We start from the raw sequence: 16,309 nt of genomic DNA, 5'->3' as shown, positions 1-16,309 counted from the left end.
GCTTTTTAAACTCCATAGACCTCCACTAGAATCATTTAGATGATTTCAGTCCTGAAATTTCCAATCTCTATAAAACTAAAGTTAAAAGGTAGCCGCTAACCTGAAAAATACAGCTTCATGACATCACAAGGTGGAACAGAGCAATTTGAGTTTTAGAGATGTAGACAGACTAATAATAAAGGATTTCTGAATATGAATGAAACAAAACAAAAGTTACTGTTTTTTTTATGAGATAACAATATTCTAACATGGCTTAAAGCTCACAATAGTCATTTTTTTGCGCAATATAAGACATTTCACTTAAAAAAAACACCAGATTTGTCCTGCTTTTATATTTTCTTTACAGACAAATGTTTATATCTCTAGTTTTCTTCTGATTTTGCCATTTATCTCAAGTGCCCATGAATACTTTTTAACACTTCTCTTTCATTGGGCCTTCCATAAATAAAGATAAATTAAATGAAGCCTCATGACATTGACCCTGACCAGTCTGTTGTGGTTTTGCCCCAAACTGCTTCTACCCAGAGAGCAGGTAAAAAAGTCATAAGTACACTTCTGTTTACTGTATATGTGAGTTGAAGATCTCAGGTATGTGCTGCTTATTTCGCCCTTCTCATTTTTTCCAATCTGACACCTGATATTAACTGAGTCCACTGGGAACAAGCACATCAACCAGAGCAACAGCAGTGGTGATAGCTGTGCTCCAACACTGAGCCTCTCTGGGCCGTAGTAACAAGGGTCAGGGGAATGTTGTTTTTGCATATACAGGCAGAGTATGAATAACTCGTACAGCAGATGAATAAGAGGATGTTAAAGCACAAATCAAGACATTTTAAATAAGTTACAACTATGTACAACTATTTCTTTTGGTGTCTGCCTTTAGATGGTGTTGCTGTGTATTCCTTAGTCATGCAAGCTTCTCTCTCCAGGCTTGGCACTGGCACAAACATAGCCATAAGACAGCATAATGTTCTCCCTTGTCAGCAGTGCAGGTATAATAAGAAAATGCCATTTGTCATAATAATGTTATGGACTAAAAGATTTGAGCAAATTTCGTATCAAGAAACACTACTGCAAACTTTCAACATAAGACTTTCAATAAGAATAAAATAATTTTGCATTTAAATAACCAATGCAAACAGCAAGCAATGAAACTTAAATATGACATCTGAATGTTTAGCAACACCATATCTTAAGGAGTGGGTTTTTAAACATGTGCTAGAACCTGATTTTATTCATCACATTTTCTCATCCTTTAATGTGTCTCCTCCCCCTCTGCTCTCTCTAATCGCTGGCCTAATTGACTCAACCAGATTTGGCACCAGGCTTATTAGTGTCATTTCACACAACAAGGTCTGACCTATGCAGACGCTGCAGCAGTGACGGTGACGACAGAGGCGCCCTGGTTCACTTTGCATGCATATTCTAACCTTTTACGCTCGTTTGTGGTAGATCAATTATATTTACACTGGAATTTTTAATACATGCAAGACAAAGAAAACACCCACTCCTCCAACCTGTTCAAGTGCACAGGTTTGTGTCAACAAATTTTATATAAATTAGGATAATTAACATTTATATAAACATTCAAGATTCCTGACAGTGGGTCACATGACAGTTGGCCTTTATAATTGGAAAATGCAGCCTAATTAAGCTGTTACTACAGTCCTGATGATAGTGGTGGGAGGACTCTGTAGGCCTACAGTTCAAGGTAAAATAACAAGCTCACAATATTGATTGCCTATGGCCTGGTGTCTTAAACATAGCCTTAACTAGTCTAATTTTGTCAACTGGATGCACAAACCCTGTGTCTTTACCCATATGCCACGTGGAACGTGTACTTTATGGTGTATGGCCTAATTTGGAAAAAAAAAAAAAGTAGCCAAATCCTAAACCAACAAACATCAATTTGGGCTCAACAAATAATATGAACACACAACTGACAAGCTTTATTAGAGACAGTGTTTGTCTATGGGTGCATATGTTGCCAGTGAAGCCCACTGTAGGATGTCTTACCGCTGTGTGCGCTGAACCAGCGGGGCGTGATGTGCAGGGGCAAGGTGTCAGCCAGCGACCCCCGGGACCCCAGATAAAGCACCCCGTCTGTGTGATGCCCGCCGCCCCCAGTGTCCTGGTATCCGGTACCGTGAGGGGCAGCTGTGCCAGACCCACCTCCGGCTCTCTCTGAGTCCGTCCCTCTGGGGGGATAGAAGCCGAAGGGCACAGTTGCGCTGTGATCAATCCCCATGCCGGCTACAGAGCTCACCGAGCGGCTGCGCAGGCCCATTGTTCCACTGGGTCGGTAATGACCGAAATGGGCTGAAGGGGGAACCGCGCTGTCATCCGTGGACACCCCTGGAAACGTGCCCCGAGGCCGTCCTGTGGTGCTCTGCTTGCCCCCCATCCACAGACCGCTGTGTGGTTCTGGGGTATTCAGGAGGGGCTCCCCTCAGCGTCGTTCCGTGGGCCTCCGCGCCTGTCCCTAGGTCGGGCTCGTCAGCTCTCTGCCCGTGTCCCCGCCGCGCGGTGCATGGGCCAGTCCCTCACCACCCGCACCACAGCGCTCCTGAAGCACCTTATTGCCGTAGGCTAACACTGGGTTTGGGGCCACCTCTCTCTCCACGCGCACAGCTGAGTGCCCGCCCTTAGTTGTCCGGACCTCCAGTCCCGGGCTAGTCCCGGGGTGGTCCTAAGCAGAGCGGGCCGAGCAGCAGCGCCGCAGTGCTCTCCGCTCCTCGCTCCTCATCTGGTCGCGCACATCGTGACAACTGTTGCTGTCTGCTGTGCCGCTGACAACAGTGACGCTGCGGGCGCGTGCCCTTGCCACGGTCCTGTCCGAGACCAGCCGGGAGTGGGCAGACCGTGACGCACAGCCTGGCCGAGCTGATGGAGCTCCTCTCGACTCCTGTCTGTCGCGGCTGCCGCTGTCTTCACTGCTGTTACTGGCGAAACAATGGAGGCGTTGAGTGCGCAGGCTCGGTGTAGAGCAGACAGTGAGCAGACAGCGCAGGGACGAGACAAACACGCGCCGGATGAGACTCTGAATGAGACTAGCCCTGACCACTACACAGGCTCCCCCTGGCAGAATGACGAGGTGTGGCAGCTGCCAGCAGGTGCAGTGGCGTAGCTATCTTCAGCTCCAATGGAACGCATGCTGCCTGTCCTGTGAAGCATAAACCCGGCTCTTAGGCTGATGTAGTCCAATGAAGGTTAAATTACAATAGAGAAAGCACGAAACGGAAACGGATGACGATGTCATAGTGAATTTGTGCTAATGTGCACAGTTTCTAAATCCTAAATATGGTTGATGGTCGCAGCCTAACTAAATGAGGAAAGATGAACATGCGCAGAAAGTCATGATGGGACTGCATCTTACCTTAAATGTTGTTGATATTATTTTGTAAGACAATACAGACCAGTTTGACCATAACCTGACAGCAGGTTAAGAGGATGTTTGTCAATTCATAAAATGCTTCACCCTCTTCAGCGCATTGGTCACAATACGAGTCTTTGCTGACACCTTGCGGTTGTAGGAAAAAAATGCATACGCTCAGAGGCCAGTCAGGATGTGATTTGAGTGAGTTAACTGATTTATTTGTTTATGGATGAAAACCTTACATGTTGTACACTGCTTTATAGTACAACATTGATCAAAAGAATGTAGGTTTTATATCAATAGCAAAAGGTAACAAAAATGCACCATCAAAAATATAAACAAAAACCCTGATATACATTTGAAAATCTCTTAAACCAAGTTATGCAGTTTTCTCAAAAGCTTTAAGATATTAAAAAAATGAAACACACAAAACTGATTGAAAGATGCAGTACAAACACAAAATTCCTAAAAAGCATAGTTATTGCAGTTTGTGGAGTGGAACTATGTCGGCTGAATAAGAAGTTGACCTCTTGTTAACCCTGCTGTGACTCTCTGGAAAATGGTAGCAGTACTTTGCCAGGGTTCATTAGGTTCTTGGGGTCCAGAGTGTGTTTTATGGACTGCATCACATGAACTGTGTGACAGCCCAGCTCCTCCGGGAGCAGGTACATTTTCCCCAGGCCCACTCCATGTTCTCCTGTGCACGTCCCATCCAAGGCCAGCGCTCGCCTACATAACAGCAGCATCATATCAATTATTCAGGTATTATTTAGTATATAAAAATATATACTGGTTACACTTTATAATATATACACCTTAATTATCCTCAATAAAATGAAATCTTATGAAAAAATATATAATTCATAATGAACTAATAATTTAGAGTTATTCAGGCTTAGTAACTAATTAAGGAGTTAGGATATTAATTAGTTACTAAGCGTTTAAACAACTGTAACACTATTTCCCCCTTACCATTAATATGGAATTAAAAAATAAAAAGAAGCTTAAACTTTGTTTGGACATTGCAAAATTGTCTCAGTTGTATCTTGTACCTGGCCAGTCTGTCTGTGAATGAGTGCAGCCTGTTCAACTCATCTTTGTCATTGGGATCCACCACCATGATGCAGTGGAAGTTCCCATCTCCCACATGCCCGGCTATGGGACCTGGAAACAAACCATTGGCATTTATTTTGTTGAACTAAAATGAGGAACTTCTTGCATCAATGAAGATTTTATTTTGTCAACGTGATGTGTTTCAACACGCAACTAAACAGCTTTTCAGGGAAGGTTAATACCTGCACATACACAACAGCACTATAGCGCACTTGAAATGAAGGTCACTTGTTTTGTTGCAATTTATTCAGGAGTATTTCACAACAGAGAAAGGTTTCAAAGCACAGTGTCACTGACAGAGTGATTCAAGATTCTTGTTATAAGCAAAAAAAACTTAAAAGATATAACCAAGTCTAAGTGAGCATGGACGATTTAGATGGTTTTCTGTGGTCATAGTGGCCTAAGAAAAGAATTAAGGGGTAACATGATGTGCTGCAGTTTTGCACTTATTACAAGTTTTTTCTCACCTGTCAAATTGCTCTTAATGAGATCCTCCTTTGTTTCCACTATAATTTGTGGCAGATGAGACAGAGGAACACACACATCGGTGGAGTAAGCCTGTGGGCCACGTAAGAAGAGACAAATGAAACATACAATGATTGGCACTCACTTAGATTTAGAACAACAATAAAGTCAGCCACAAAATCACTTGAGTACTCTGCTTCAGGTTTTCTAGTGATAAAAAACAAGCTTAAAAAGAGAAGTGAATGCAGGTAGTTTAGACTTAAAGGTGCGCTATGTAACTTTTCTGCTGAATGGTACGCCAGAGATGTTGCTTGGCCTGGAATGTCTCTGAGTATTGCATCTAATAATGTATCATGGATTTATTCAATTTGTTTTTATAGCTCAAAAATACATTGATTCGTACTGTGAGTGGGGCCACCTCTCCACACATCTGACCTGTAGCTTTGCTTGATTTAAGTGTTTATTTATTTTTGCTGTTTTAATGGGGTCCATTAAAACAGCAAAAGATATCCTGCATTATATAACAATCAATTAACAATAAATGCAATTAATGCAGTAAATGCAGCAAAACATTAGAATCATTACATTACATTCAGTACAGTTCATTTAAAGTATTTTTAAAAGAACATCTACTACTTATTTGTATCTCCCAGACATCTGATTCCATGCTCTTAAGGGTCTAAATAATAATGTTCTCCTCATACAGTTCTGAGAAAGGAACTAGAACTAGATCACCAGAGCTGCCATGCCAAGGGACATGTTTTCTGACAATAACCATTGTGCACTAGTTTATTTACAAAGAATTTAGGGTTATTTTTAAATATGACAGAATGCCTGTAACACAGAAGACTTATGCTCCGTTTATCCTGTACCTGTACCTAAGCATAATATGGTGGTGTGCATCTCATTCATATTTGTCCTAAAAGAACAACCAACAAACCAAACTGATGGGGCCGGAGATGGATATATTTAACATTCTGGGCAAAGCAGTAACAGAGTCTTCATCAGAAATGTTACATAGTGCACCTTTAATAGAGCTATAATAGAGGAAATCTACAGTATGGCAAAAGTAAATGTAATACAATAAGTCAAAATACTATAAGCACAGCACTGACAGACTGATGGGTGCTTGCCTGTAATTAGTCACTTTACCTGACAGCCTGGTCTGAGAGCCAGGGCAGCATACCAGGCATTGTGACGGGCGGCCCACAGGTGGTTACGGGTTTCTGCATCCTGAGCCCAGTGAAAATTTGACCCTCCACTTGTCTGTGTTATGTCCTCTACACAACAATGAATCAACAGTTAATCAATACTTGTTGTAACTTTAAAGAAAATCACTAAAATGGCTGTAACTCTAAAGCACTTTTAGCTACATTATGAGTCAGGTCATTAAAAGAGTCACTTAGGTGAAGTGTAGCTGATACTTACCCGTTACCTTGACCTGCTCCTTCAGGCTGTCCTCAGACCCATGAAACTCCAGGAAGAGAGTGGGTTTCACAGGGTAGGACAGGGAACTGTAGCGATTACAGGCATCCACCATGACATCATCCAGAAACTCTGTCCAAGAAACAGCATAAAGATTAGACCTTGAAGTTAGTCGTGGGTAGGTTCAATATTTTCAGCTTAAATTAAATCTGTCCATTAAATAGACAATACATGTTAACATACCAATGCGAGCAATGGGCACTCCTGACTGTAGGATCTGCACAGTGCTATCCACAGCGGCCTGGACAGAGGGGAAGGTGCACACAGCAGAGACCACTGCCTCTGGGATCCCATACAAACGGAGAGTGGTCTTGGTGATGATGCCAAGAGTGCCTTCTGAGCCAACAAACAGGTTTGTCAGGTTGTACCCAGCAGCTGTCTTTCTGAGCATGAAGAGCATGAAGATGTTTCAGATAAGCATGTACAAGTTTAGTGTAATAGTATTATTATGGGCCCAGGCTTCCTAATGACCACTTCGCTCTCGCAAATTTGAGTTTGTCTTTTGTTTACGAACTGCACTCACAACTGCACTTACACTGTTTTTATTTGCAATACATACACTGCATTACACCACTGATATTAACATACTCAAACTCATACCTTTGTTTTTGTAAATACTGTCATTATGTAATAATCCTTTGTAAATTAAAACTTGTTTTGACTATGTTAAACCCAGTGTTGTCTCCCATATTGTTGCACCTGAGCCAGTATGCATTATTACCTGGGTCGACGCCCCTTCCCTGCAGTTTGTATAATGGTCCCATCAGCCAGCACCACCTCCAGGTTCCGGACATTCTCTCTCATTGTGCCATAACGGACCGCATTTGTACCAGATGCACTGGTGGCAGCCATCCCACACAGCGATGCATCTGCCCCCGGATCTGCAATGTCAAAAAGGGCAAGAGAACAACCCTATAAATATGTTAATGTTTACAACACCCACTGATTCAATTAACGAAGTATAGCAACACAATAATTAGTTTAAAAGGACAGTTAAATTTAGTTAAAGTTTATTTTGGGGCAAACCTGTTTAAATGAAACTACTGTGTTTGTTCCTCTTCTCTAAGAGTCAAATGTGTGTAACAAGTGTACACACAACTTGCTGTTGAGGACAACACTAAAGAACACAGATGTTGAATGAAACGGACCGACTGGAAACCAGAGGCCTGTGTCTCGGAGATAAGTGTTGAGCATTTTCCGGGTCACACCAGGTTCTACTGTCACATCCATGTCCTCCACATGCACATCCACGATCTTGTCCATGTTTCTTAAACTGAAACAAACTCCCCCCTGCCAATAAAAATACAGCATTACATTTATGTTGTATAAAGATATCAAATCTCATAAAACTTAAATAAGAATAGTATATTGTTCACAGTAAAATATTTCTTACTTCCAGTGCGCCGACTCCTCCCTCCAGACCTGTGCCTGTTCCAAATGGGATCATGGGCACATTAAAGATATGACAGAGCTTGGCCAAAGCACTGACCTCCTCCACACAGCGAGGAAACACCACTGCATCTGGAGGACGACATCTGAGAACGACATTTTTATCAGCTTTATTTATCTGTTTCTATTTATAAGTTTATAAGTAGTCACCATTATGCCCTTTGTTGTGACACTGACTTGTGCATGGACTCGTCCCTGCCATGCTGTTCCCTCACAGCCTCTCCAACAGAGACCCCCTCATTACCACAGATGGACTTGAACTGAGACAAGACATTCTCCACCCCCAAATTCTGTGCACACAGAGCAGAATCGTTTTTAAATGTTTCAATTAATCTAATAATATTTGGGCAGCATTTGGCAAATTGAATCATTATGAAAAATATTTATTCCAGGTGTAAGCCTGCAAAATACAATACCTCAGTCAAGAGATAAATATTTAGTTTAGTTTTAGAGAGCTTATATCCAGTGAACGACACGATACTGTTTATATGACAACAGTAATCGACACACGGGGAGCGACGTCGCTCGCTCTCCATTTATTTTCAATAGTCTCTGTGCGACACTGTGAAAACCGCTCGTCTCTCTCACCTCCGCTACAAGCGAAAGTCGTGCACGTGAAAACCTCGCGCTCGTGCATGTGGACGTGCACACGCGGGCCTGCGACGCGACTAATGAAAGTTGAAAAATGTTCTACTTTTATCGCTGATTCAACATAAAAAAAATATATTTATTTAAGGTTTTTACATTAAACAGAATTAGCTGCAGAATAGGGTGGACCCAGGATCGCTTTTTTTAGTTTTGTAGAGTGCAACCAATTGTATTATTTTAGTCAAATGAAGCAAAACTTTACGAGATTTCATTTTAGCGTCTTTTTCCCCATCTACCGCTATTAACCTCAAAATTCCCTCCAAATAAACAACCAATCAGACGAGTAGGAGGCTCGATCTGCTCTGGAACAGAGCGCGCGTGACAAGTTGCAGTTTGTCGCTGCCCGTGTGTCGAGCCCATAACACCTACGAGATTCTGGGGCTTGTCATTTCATTTCCTGTTCTAATGTTTTCATTTTTTGCAACAATAGTTTCTCAGACCTACAATCGTTCACGTCAGGACACAAAATGGCGTTATTTTATCATGCAGACCGTTTGCAGTGTTGTCTGCTTGAATGTGGATCTATTTTCTCTCACTTACCCGAGAGTAGACGGTGCGACAGTGAAGCGCAGTGAGGGGACATGAAAAGACACGGAGACTCCTCCTGACGAACATACTGCAACAACAACTTCTACTCTGTGCGCACTAATGACCTTTATCTGCTGTTACCGGATAAAACATACAAACATCCGACAGGTACCTTTCATAATAAAAAGGAGGCCATGTGTACAACGTACAATTTGACAAGGATGTAGTTCAGGATCTTAATCAGGTGGTGAAACACGTTTTTTAAAGTCACCACAGAGTAAATGAAGCATATCCACGTGTTCTTCTCATAAACTTGATAGATGAGATATGCATTTGTAACCAGCAGAGGGCGTTAAAAGCACAAGTCCAGACAAATGTTGATCCATTTTAACGCAGGAGGGACCGACAGAGAAAGAGCCAAGTTTCAAGTCCAAGTAGGCCTCGTTTTTACTTGTTGCTTATCAATTTTAAGATCTTGAATCACGAAAGCTACTTTTTACACTTTGTGGTCATGTTTTTGTTCATGGTTTTGGTCATGCTGTGCTCAGGGTTCACTTTTTCAGGTGACACCGTATCACCAACAAGTTAGCTGCTCATATGAGAGTGTGTGACAGAGGCCTGTAGGGTAATCACCTTTGCACCATGAAACACAAGAACATGTTGAACAAGTGCTCTGAGGCTCGCCTCACACGTGCCCAGTGCCCATAGTACATAATAGACCTACAATAGGTCCACACACTTCACTGTAATATAGGTGTGATAAATTTTGCCAAATGGATATAGGCCTATTTAGATTTGCTAACAATATAGTCTATTTTGTTCACAGGCCATGTATCCTGTAGACCTGCCGTTAGTGGGCGCCAGTGAGCTGACCTCTGCATCTCTCCAGTACCTCTCTGCTTTAGAGTCAGAGCCAGCTCAGAGAGATTGGTTTCATTTACCGACCAAATCTAAGGTGAAAAAACCTAAATATAGCTTTCATATAACACTACATAATTACAAGTGTTGTAATGTGACAGTGGTGGGGCTAAATGATGGATGTTGTGCTTTTTGAATACGGGTGGCAGTTACTCACTTGTTGTGTTTGCTTTAGGTTGCTATAACAGCAGCCAATATAAAGCAGTTGCATCTTTTTAATGACAAACCTGAGTGTATTCTGTTGACTCTACATCTACCTGATGAACCCCAACAAGGTACATTGCTTCTTTAAACACTGTAAAACATGGGCATAAACTCAACACCAAACTGCATAATGATGATTTTTTTATGTTCTAGTTGTAGCATTGTATCTATGTGGAAATTGGTGGCATATAGATGATGTCTTACGAACATCTAAGAAATCTAGAAATGGTTTGGAGGCGGTAAGATCTGAACAGAAGACACATTTTGAAAGAATAATCAAACATATATAATTACTACTCAATTAAGAGGCATTGTGTATCAAGTTAATATACTGTAAAATAACATTCTGTAGGTCAAGTGCACTATAGAGAGAGTGCTAGTTTTGGTTCTCAGTCAGCTGGTGGATAGGGTTCTTGCAGAGGAGCAACTTTTCTCAAATCATCCCCCAACTGAGAACTGCAAACTGCTCTGGATACATGGAGAGGCAGTGGCCTTCTACAGCTTCAAGCAGAAAGGTATAAGACATAATAGAGTAAACAAAACAAAAAACACAATTTATAAACTGATTTCTATCTAGCTGCACTGAAAAAAATGAATTATTTTACTATGTTCAAATAATGATTGCTTTGAAATCAAGACTGTAGTCAACAAAAAAATTCTTGTTTGACTAAAGACATGTCCTGCCAATCAATTAGTATACTAAAAAGACTATGACTGCTATTATATTAGCAGAGTATTACTATTTGTACAGATTCATTATGAATTTGTTATTTTTTTTTCCATATAAATATAAAAAAATACTAAATGTTCAACTAACTCACTCGCTCATTAATATCTCTTTTCTGCTGTTGTCTCATATGAATCCTTAAAATCTAAATAAAATAATTAGTCAACTAATACAAGTTTTGGTCGACACATACACAACATACACACAAAGTCATATGGAAAGGGTATTTGCTGTACTCATACATTTGATTTGCTTCTTCATTCTGCTTTATGCACCAAAAATATTAACATTTAACGGCTGTGTTCAGGCAGTTTGTGTGAAAACTGCATCAGCCGATGCTACGAGCTTCCTGTTCTGGATACCATATATGTGAGGGGTCACTGTAGAAGGAGGGGCTTTGGACTACTCATGCTCCAGGACTTCTGTGATATGTTCCCAGATGAAAGTGTACTAGGGGTCAGCTCTCCACTATCAGCAGGCATGATGGCAGGTGCTGTGTTTCAAAAACAAACTAACTACAAGCTAACAGTGCCCATCCTCTACAATTTATATACATGGTCTGTTATGTTTTCAGTGTGCAAAAAGTTTCTGATACAACACAAAGAACACAGAGATGTTCTTTATGAAGTTGAGGCTCCCAGCAGCTGGATTCAGAGACGAAACATCTGGCTCAACATCCAGATCGGACGCTACTCTCGATGTAAAGTTGTTTCATTTCTGATAATGAACTATATTTTGCTCAAAATTCTAACCTAAGAGCTTCTTGTTCACAGCTAAGAGCAGCTCATCATCTGTGGAAGTAGAGAAGGATGAGGGGACTGATCAACTGTAAAGATGGGCGTCTGTGGGTATGGTGGAGTTTAATGGTCACTATGACAAAATTGCAAACACAAGTTAAACAAGAAAGACAATATCTTGCATCAAAAACTGTAGCCTACATTTGTCCAATAACAATATTTTTTGTTTTTCTGTCTTGTGAAATAGATCTGTAATGCAAACCTTATGAAAACGATTTGGGGAACAGTGGATGTTCTCAAACAGAGCACACTGGGGACCATCCACCAAACAGAAACCCCCCCAAATACTAAAGCTGCTTTGAAATGTACTGGACAATTGTTAATCAATCAAGGCAGGAAACAGATGGGAGAAATGTATGTTTGTTGTTCTTTTTGTTATTGCAAATGGACATACGGTAAAAAATAAAATATGAAAAACTTTTCTTCAGAGCTTCTTGGCCCTTAGATCCTTATTTTTTATTTTGTTCATTGCAAACAGAAATATTGGTCTAAAACGGCTTAATCGTTCCTTTGTTGTTTTTTTAAGGCTCAGCAATACAAAAGGGTCCATTGGCTTCAATCCTGCAGAACTGAAAGGCACCGCCTTTATTGCTGGGAACATACTTTTGTGGCTATTTCTTTGGAAAGTACAGTGTCATGGCTCTGGGAGTATGGCATCATATTCTTGAATCCAAAAACTACCAATAGTAATGTGTAACCATACCAAATAGTTGGTTTTCATTTGTGTTTTTATTGTTAAAAAGTGGCTGAACCCAGGACCTAGTGTAGCTCTGCTATACAGGTCTTCTCTTTCTTGAACTATTTCGAATAAGTACAGAGACGTGGGTGGAGATAGGGGGTAGATGAAAATAGACATTTTCTGAGCCAGACTCAAATGTAGAACAATACAAATACTTTCTTCCAAAGCACCCCGATCGAAGCGGCCAATCCAGTGAAGCAAAACGAGCGCACCTCGCCCTGCGCTGGAGAAGGAACAGGAAGTTACATAAGGAAATCTTTGGAATTGTTTCTTTTTGCCAAAAAGTTTTTAGCAAAATGAGTCGGATTTATCACAACACATCTTTACAGAACAAGCCTGTGCACAACGAGAGTTTTGGCCGCGCCTGGAACCCGTCATCGTATGAAAGGTAGACAACTGTTTAATCTGCAAATAGTCAATCTACTACAACAAGGATCAGAGATTACACAGACATCTACCTACGACCACAAGAGTAAGATTACACAGACATCTACCTACCACCACAAGAGTAAGATTACACAGACATCTACCTACCACCACAAGAGTAAGATTACACAGACATCTACCTACCACCACAAGAGTAAGATTACACAGACATCTACCTACCACCACAGGAGTAAGATTACACAGACATCTACCTACGACCACAGGAGTAAGATTACACAGACATCTACCTACCACCACAAGAGTAAGATTACACAGACATCTACCTACCACAGTGAAACGCTCTGCTGGTCAGTGTTGACAGTTTCAGTTTTGGCTTGACGTTTGTTCCCCCAGATTACAGCATCAAGCACTGTACCACTCTTTAAAAACTAAATTATTGGACACACTGCTGCAAACGTGTCATAAGATTTGACAACTATATGATAACTATTTAGGCCATTTAGATCTCTATTTAGCTACAGCCTAAATGTATTTTTACTATCAAATATAGGCAGTGGTGGAAGAAGTATTAAATTCTGTTACTTAAGTAAAAGTACAGATATTGGAGCAAAAAATATTCAAATAAAGGTAAAAGTAAGAAAAATTCTAAAATAAAAAATATATATATTAAAATGTATTTAAAGAGTAAAAAGTAAAAGGAGATCCATTTCTCACATATTTTGAGGTTTTATAAGGCTTCAAATGTACTGATTGAGAATAAGCAGTAGGCCTATTACACCCTTCTGAATTATACTTGCTTAGAACCACAAAGGGTGAATGGATTCAATCCCTGCTAATGAATTCATTTCCTCCATGTTTCAAACTGACAGTGGAAATGGAGTTCTTCTGGAAGGGAAGCTGCTGGACATCTCCAGGCACACAATCACTGATATCAACAATCACAAGGTAAAATCTTTTTATATATTGTTTTCACCATTTGTGGATTTGCCTATCTATAAATTATGTCTTCCTCATAGAGAAAGAAGAAATACAGTATTTTACTATGTATAGGCATATAAAATTACAGTTCAGAAAGTCTTTTCAGATAAACTTATATTTCTCACAGAGACCCATATTTTACCTGTGGATACATTGGCAATCCTAATATCATTCTCCTACCTGATAAGCTATTATCTTAATATAATATCCTTTTTTGGGTAATAAATATGTTATAGAACAGTAAACTCTTCTCTAAGAACATTTGGGGAGCCCTGAGATTTTTGGGGGCCAGCTTGGGAATGATGAGTGATCTGTGTGGATCATATAAACAGTATTGCATCCAAAAGAAGTGCAATTAATACTCAAATACAAGTATTTAAGAAAGAAAAATACTAACTCAGGGATCTCAAAAAACATTTAATGCTAGTGTTGTAGACAGATGTATGATAAACACATGCTGTGTTTTGTTTTGCAGACACGCTTTTATGTGCTGTATATCCAGCCCAGCCTAATCCACCAGAGAAAGTTTGACGCTAAAGGCCTGGAGATCGAGCCAAACTTTAGTGACACAAAGAAGGTCAACACAGGCTACCTCATGTCCTCTTATAGTAAGTATACTGTAATATCTTAGGCTATGTGTAATACTCATCCAAATGTTTACATTTAAGCTTTATTGTGTCATCACTCAAGTTCAAATTAACATATATGTTAAATATGGTAAACATTTCAATATTCTCATTAAAGCCTTTATTCTTAATGCAAATGACCACTTCAGACGACTTCTGGTAAATTAAATAGATTTACTGATTTCATTATTGGAACACTGCACTGATGGATTATGGAGTAGACAGTGAAGGACCCTCTAAAATATCTTAATTGGCCTTTTATATGTGGACAGAGGTTGAAGCCAAAGGTGAGACTGACCGTCTTTCAGAGGAGGACCTTTCAGCATTAGTCAATAAAAGTGAACTGATAAAAATCACAGACAAACACAAACCCAGTAGATCTTGGGCCTTTTGGTACCCCGAGTCTGAGATGGACAAGACTGAGCTGGAGACTGGACAGGAAATCCGCCTCAAAACTAAAGGAAATAGTCCTTTTATATGTAAGTTCTACTCCTTTGTATTTCTGAAAACAATTACATGTGGTTGTATCATTAATTAAAGCCTATATCTACTAAATTATATGTTTTTGTTTTAGTCTCTTTGGCAAAAATAGATGGCGGCACTGTTACAAAATGTAACTTCGCTGGTGATGAAAACGCTGGAGCATCATGGACAGATAAAATAATGGCTAATAAAGTATCGGCAGGCAGTGAAAAGGCAGGAGGAGAAGGAGACGGAGCAGAGGACGAAGAATGGGTAAGCACTGAAATCTGCTTACAAGTCCACAGACATTGTTTAGTACTCTCTTGGTCCACCTCAAGCATAGATAAATGAACCAAAGAATTGTACCAAGACTGGCATCTGTAGTAAAACGTATGCCTTTTTAATATCAGTACTTGCTTATAGCATATGATTTGTGGTGACCACAAAGCAAAAACAAACAATAAAATATCTGTGTAATCCCTCAGTTGTCCAGGTCTGATCCATAGCAAAAGACAAAGTTTAAATCTGTCAACTGGACAGATTGTTGTAGGAGTGAAGACCTTTTGCTGCTGAGGGGCTAACTACACTGAAACGTAAACAGCTATTGTCTCCATTTTCAGCTGAAACTGCCCTATTCAACCTTTAATGACACGGCTATTGTTCTCTGTGTTTTAGGTCTGAGAATGGAATTATAGATGGGGGATACATGATGTCTAAGGCCCCCATTCCTGTTTGAGGAAGGATTGTCTTTCCTAACAAAAATTGCTTCTTTAACTCCTCTCTCAAACCATTTATTTTCTCTGGCTAAGATCTGAACCTCACTATCTTCAAAGGAGTGGTTAGTTTGTCCAGTTGACAGATTTAAACTTTGTCTTTTGCTAAACAATAAAATACACACACTAAATACAGACACTACTTTGCAGTACAACAGAATATTACTTTTGCTTTTAGCTTTTTCATCAACTTTCTTCTATTACCAAATGTGATACACTGCTGTGCATTTGTTTCTCAGGATGATTGAAGAATGTCCCTCAGTCCTTGGCTCTGGCTCAAGTACAGACCGAATTTGGCCTAATATCAGCTCATCTGGAACAACCTCCCACACGTCATTTCCCACATGATGCTACAGAATTTTTTTGATTTTCATGAATCTTTTTTATTTTTTTCATGTCTTCTACTATTTTGTCTGTAAAAGCGACAGATGTAGAGTGGTAAATACACAGGTGGATCATATAAGTTTTTATATTTCATTGAATTGAATGCATTGTTGGTGATTTATTTTGGTGCAGTATTATTGCAATACTCATTTTGTCTTTTTGCTCAACAAAACATCTCATGGATCAACTCTATAAAAGAAAACTTTTATAATAGACTATTAAAAACAAGAGCTGACATAAAATCACTTAA

General features: G+C 40.0%; 4 protein-coding genes across 6 annotated transcripts in view; 2 read left to right on the top strand and 2 right to left on the bottom strand.

Annotated features, from left to right (window-relative positions):
- znrf1 (zinc and ring finger 1) overlaps positions 1–3,017 on the bottom strand; it is a 32,851-nt gene extending 29,834 nt beyond the window's left edge. Inside the window, exon 1 of the mRNA XM_033968068.2 lies at positions 2,017–3,017. Within this exon, the coding sequence (XP_033823959.1) occupies positions 2,017–2,404 (388 nt within the window). The 5' untranslated portion in view covers positions 2,405–3,017. The remainder of the gene's footprint in view (positions 1–2,016) is intronic.
- Positions 3,018–3,562: 545 nt separating this feature from the next.
- ldhd (lactate dehydrogenase D) lies at positions 3,563–9,173 on the bottom strand. The gene is made up of 11 exons (XM_033967556.2): positions 9,077–9,173; positions 8,066–8,178; positions 7,833–7,974; positions 7,588–7,729; positions 7,161–7,320; positions 6,623–6,822; positions 6,383–6,511; positions 6,107–6,234; positions 4,957–5,047; positions 4,429–4,540; positions 3,563–4,105 (listed from the first exon to the last, which is right to left on the bottom strand). The coding sequence occupies exons 1-11, from the start codon at positions 9,149–9,151 to the stop codon at positions 3,910–3,912; spliced, it is 1,488 nt and encodes a 495-aa protein (XP_033823447.1). The 5' UTR covers positions 9,152–9,173; the 3' UTR covers positions 3,563–3,909.
- Positions 9,174–9,429: 256 nt separating this feature from the next.
- fam169b (family with sequence similarity 169 member B) lies at positions 9,430–12,138 on the top strand. Of its 3 annotated transcripts, XM_033968139.2 has the most exons (9): positions 9,430–9,498; positions 9,891–10,019; positions 10,158–10,257; positions 10,340–10,425; positions 10,539–10,701; positions 11,221–11,403; positions 11,488–11,613; positions 11,687–11,761; positions 11,898–12,138. In XM_033968139.2, the coding sequence occupies exons 1-8, from the start codon at positions 9,439–9,441 to the stop codon at positions 11,743–11,745; spliced, it is 906 nt and encodes a 301-aa protein (XP_033824030.2). In that variant the 5' UTR covers positions 9,430–9,438; the 3' UTR covers positions 11,746–11,761; positions 11,898–12,138. The 3 variants fall into 3 exon arrangements, with proteins under 3 accessions (XP_033824030.2, XP_055078639.1, XP_033824029.2); XM_055222664.1 differs by having other exon boundaries at positions 11,353–11,403; positions 11,687–12,036; XM_033968138.2 differs by having other exon boundaries at positions 11,687–12,036.
- A 552-nt stretch (positions 12,139–12,690) lies between these two features.
- arpin (actin related protein 2/3 complex inhibitor) lies at positions 12,691–16,265 on the top strand. Its single transcript, XM_033968722.2, has 6 exons — positions 12,691–12,837; positions 13,706–13,781; positions 14,290–14,422; positions 14,713–14,919; positions 15,015–15,175; positions 15,915–16,265. The coding sequence occupies exons 1-6, from the start codon at positions 12,746–12,748 to the stop codon at positions 15,921–15,923; spliced, it is 678 nt and encodes a 225-aa protein (XP_033824613.1). The 5' UTR covers positions 12,691–12,745; the 3' UTR covers positions 15,924–16,265.
- The last annotated feature ends 44 nt before the right edge of the window (positions 16,266–16,309 follow it).

The sequence above is a fragment of the Periophthalmus magnuspinnatus genome, chromosome 6 (genome assembly GCF_009829125.3).
Source record: "Periophthalmus magnuspinnatus isolate fPerMag1 chromosome 6, fPerMag1.2.pri, whole genome shotgun sequence".
NCBI classification, from domain to species: Eukaryota; Metazoa; Chordata; class Actinopteri; order Gobiiformes; family Gobiidae; genus Periophthalmus; species Periophthalmus magnuspinnatus.
The sequence above is the reverse complement of the archived record's forward strand: the minus strand, read 5'-3'. Positions and strand labels throughout refer to the sequence as shown.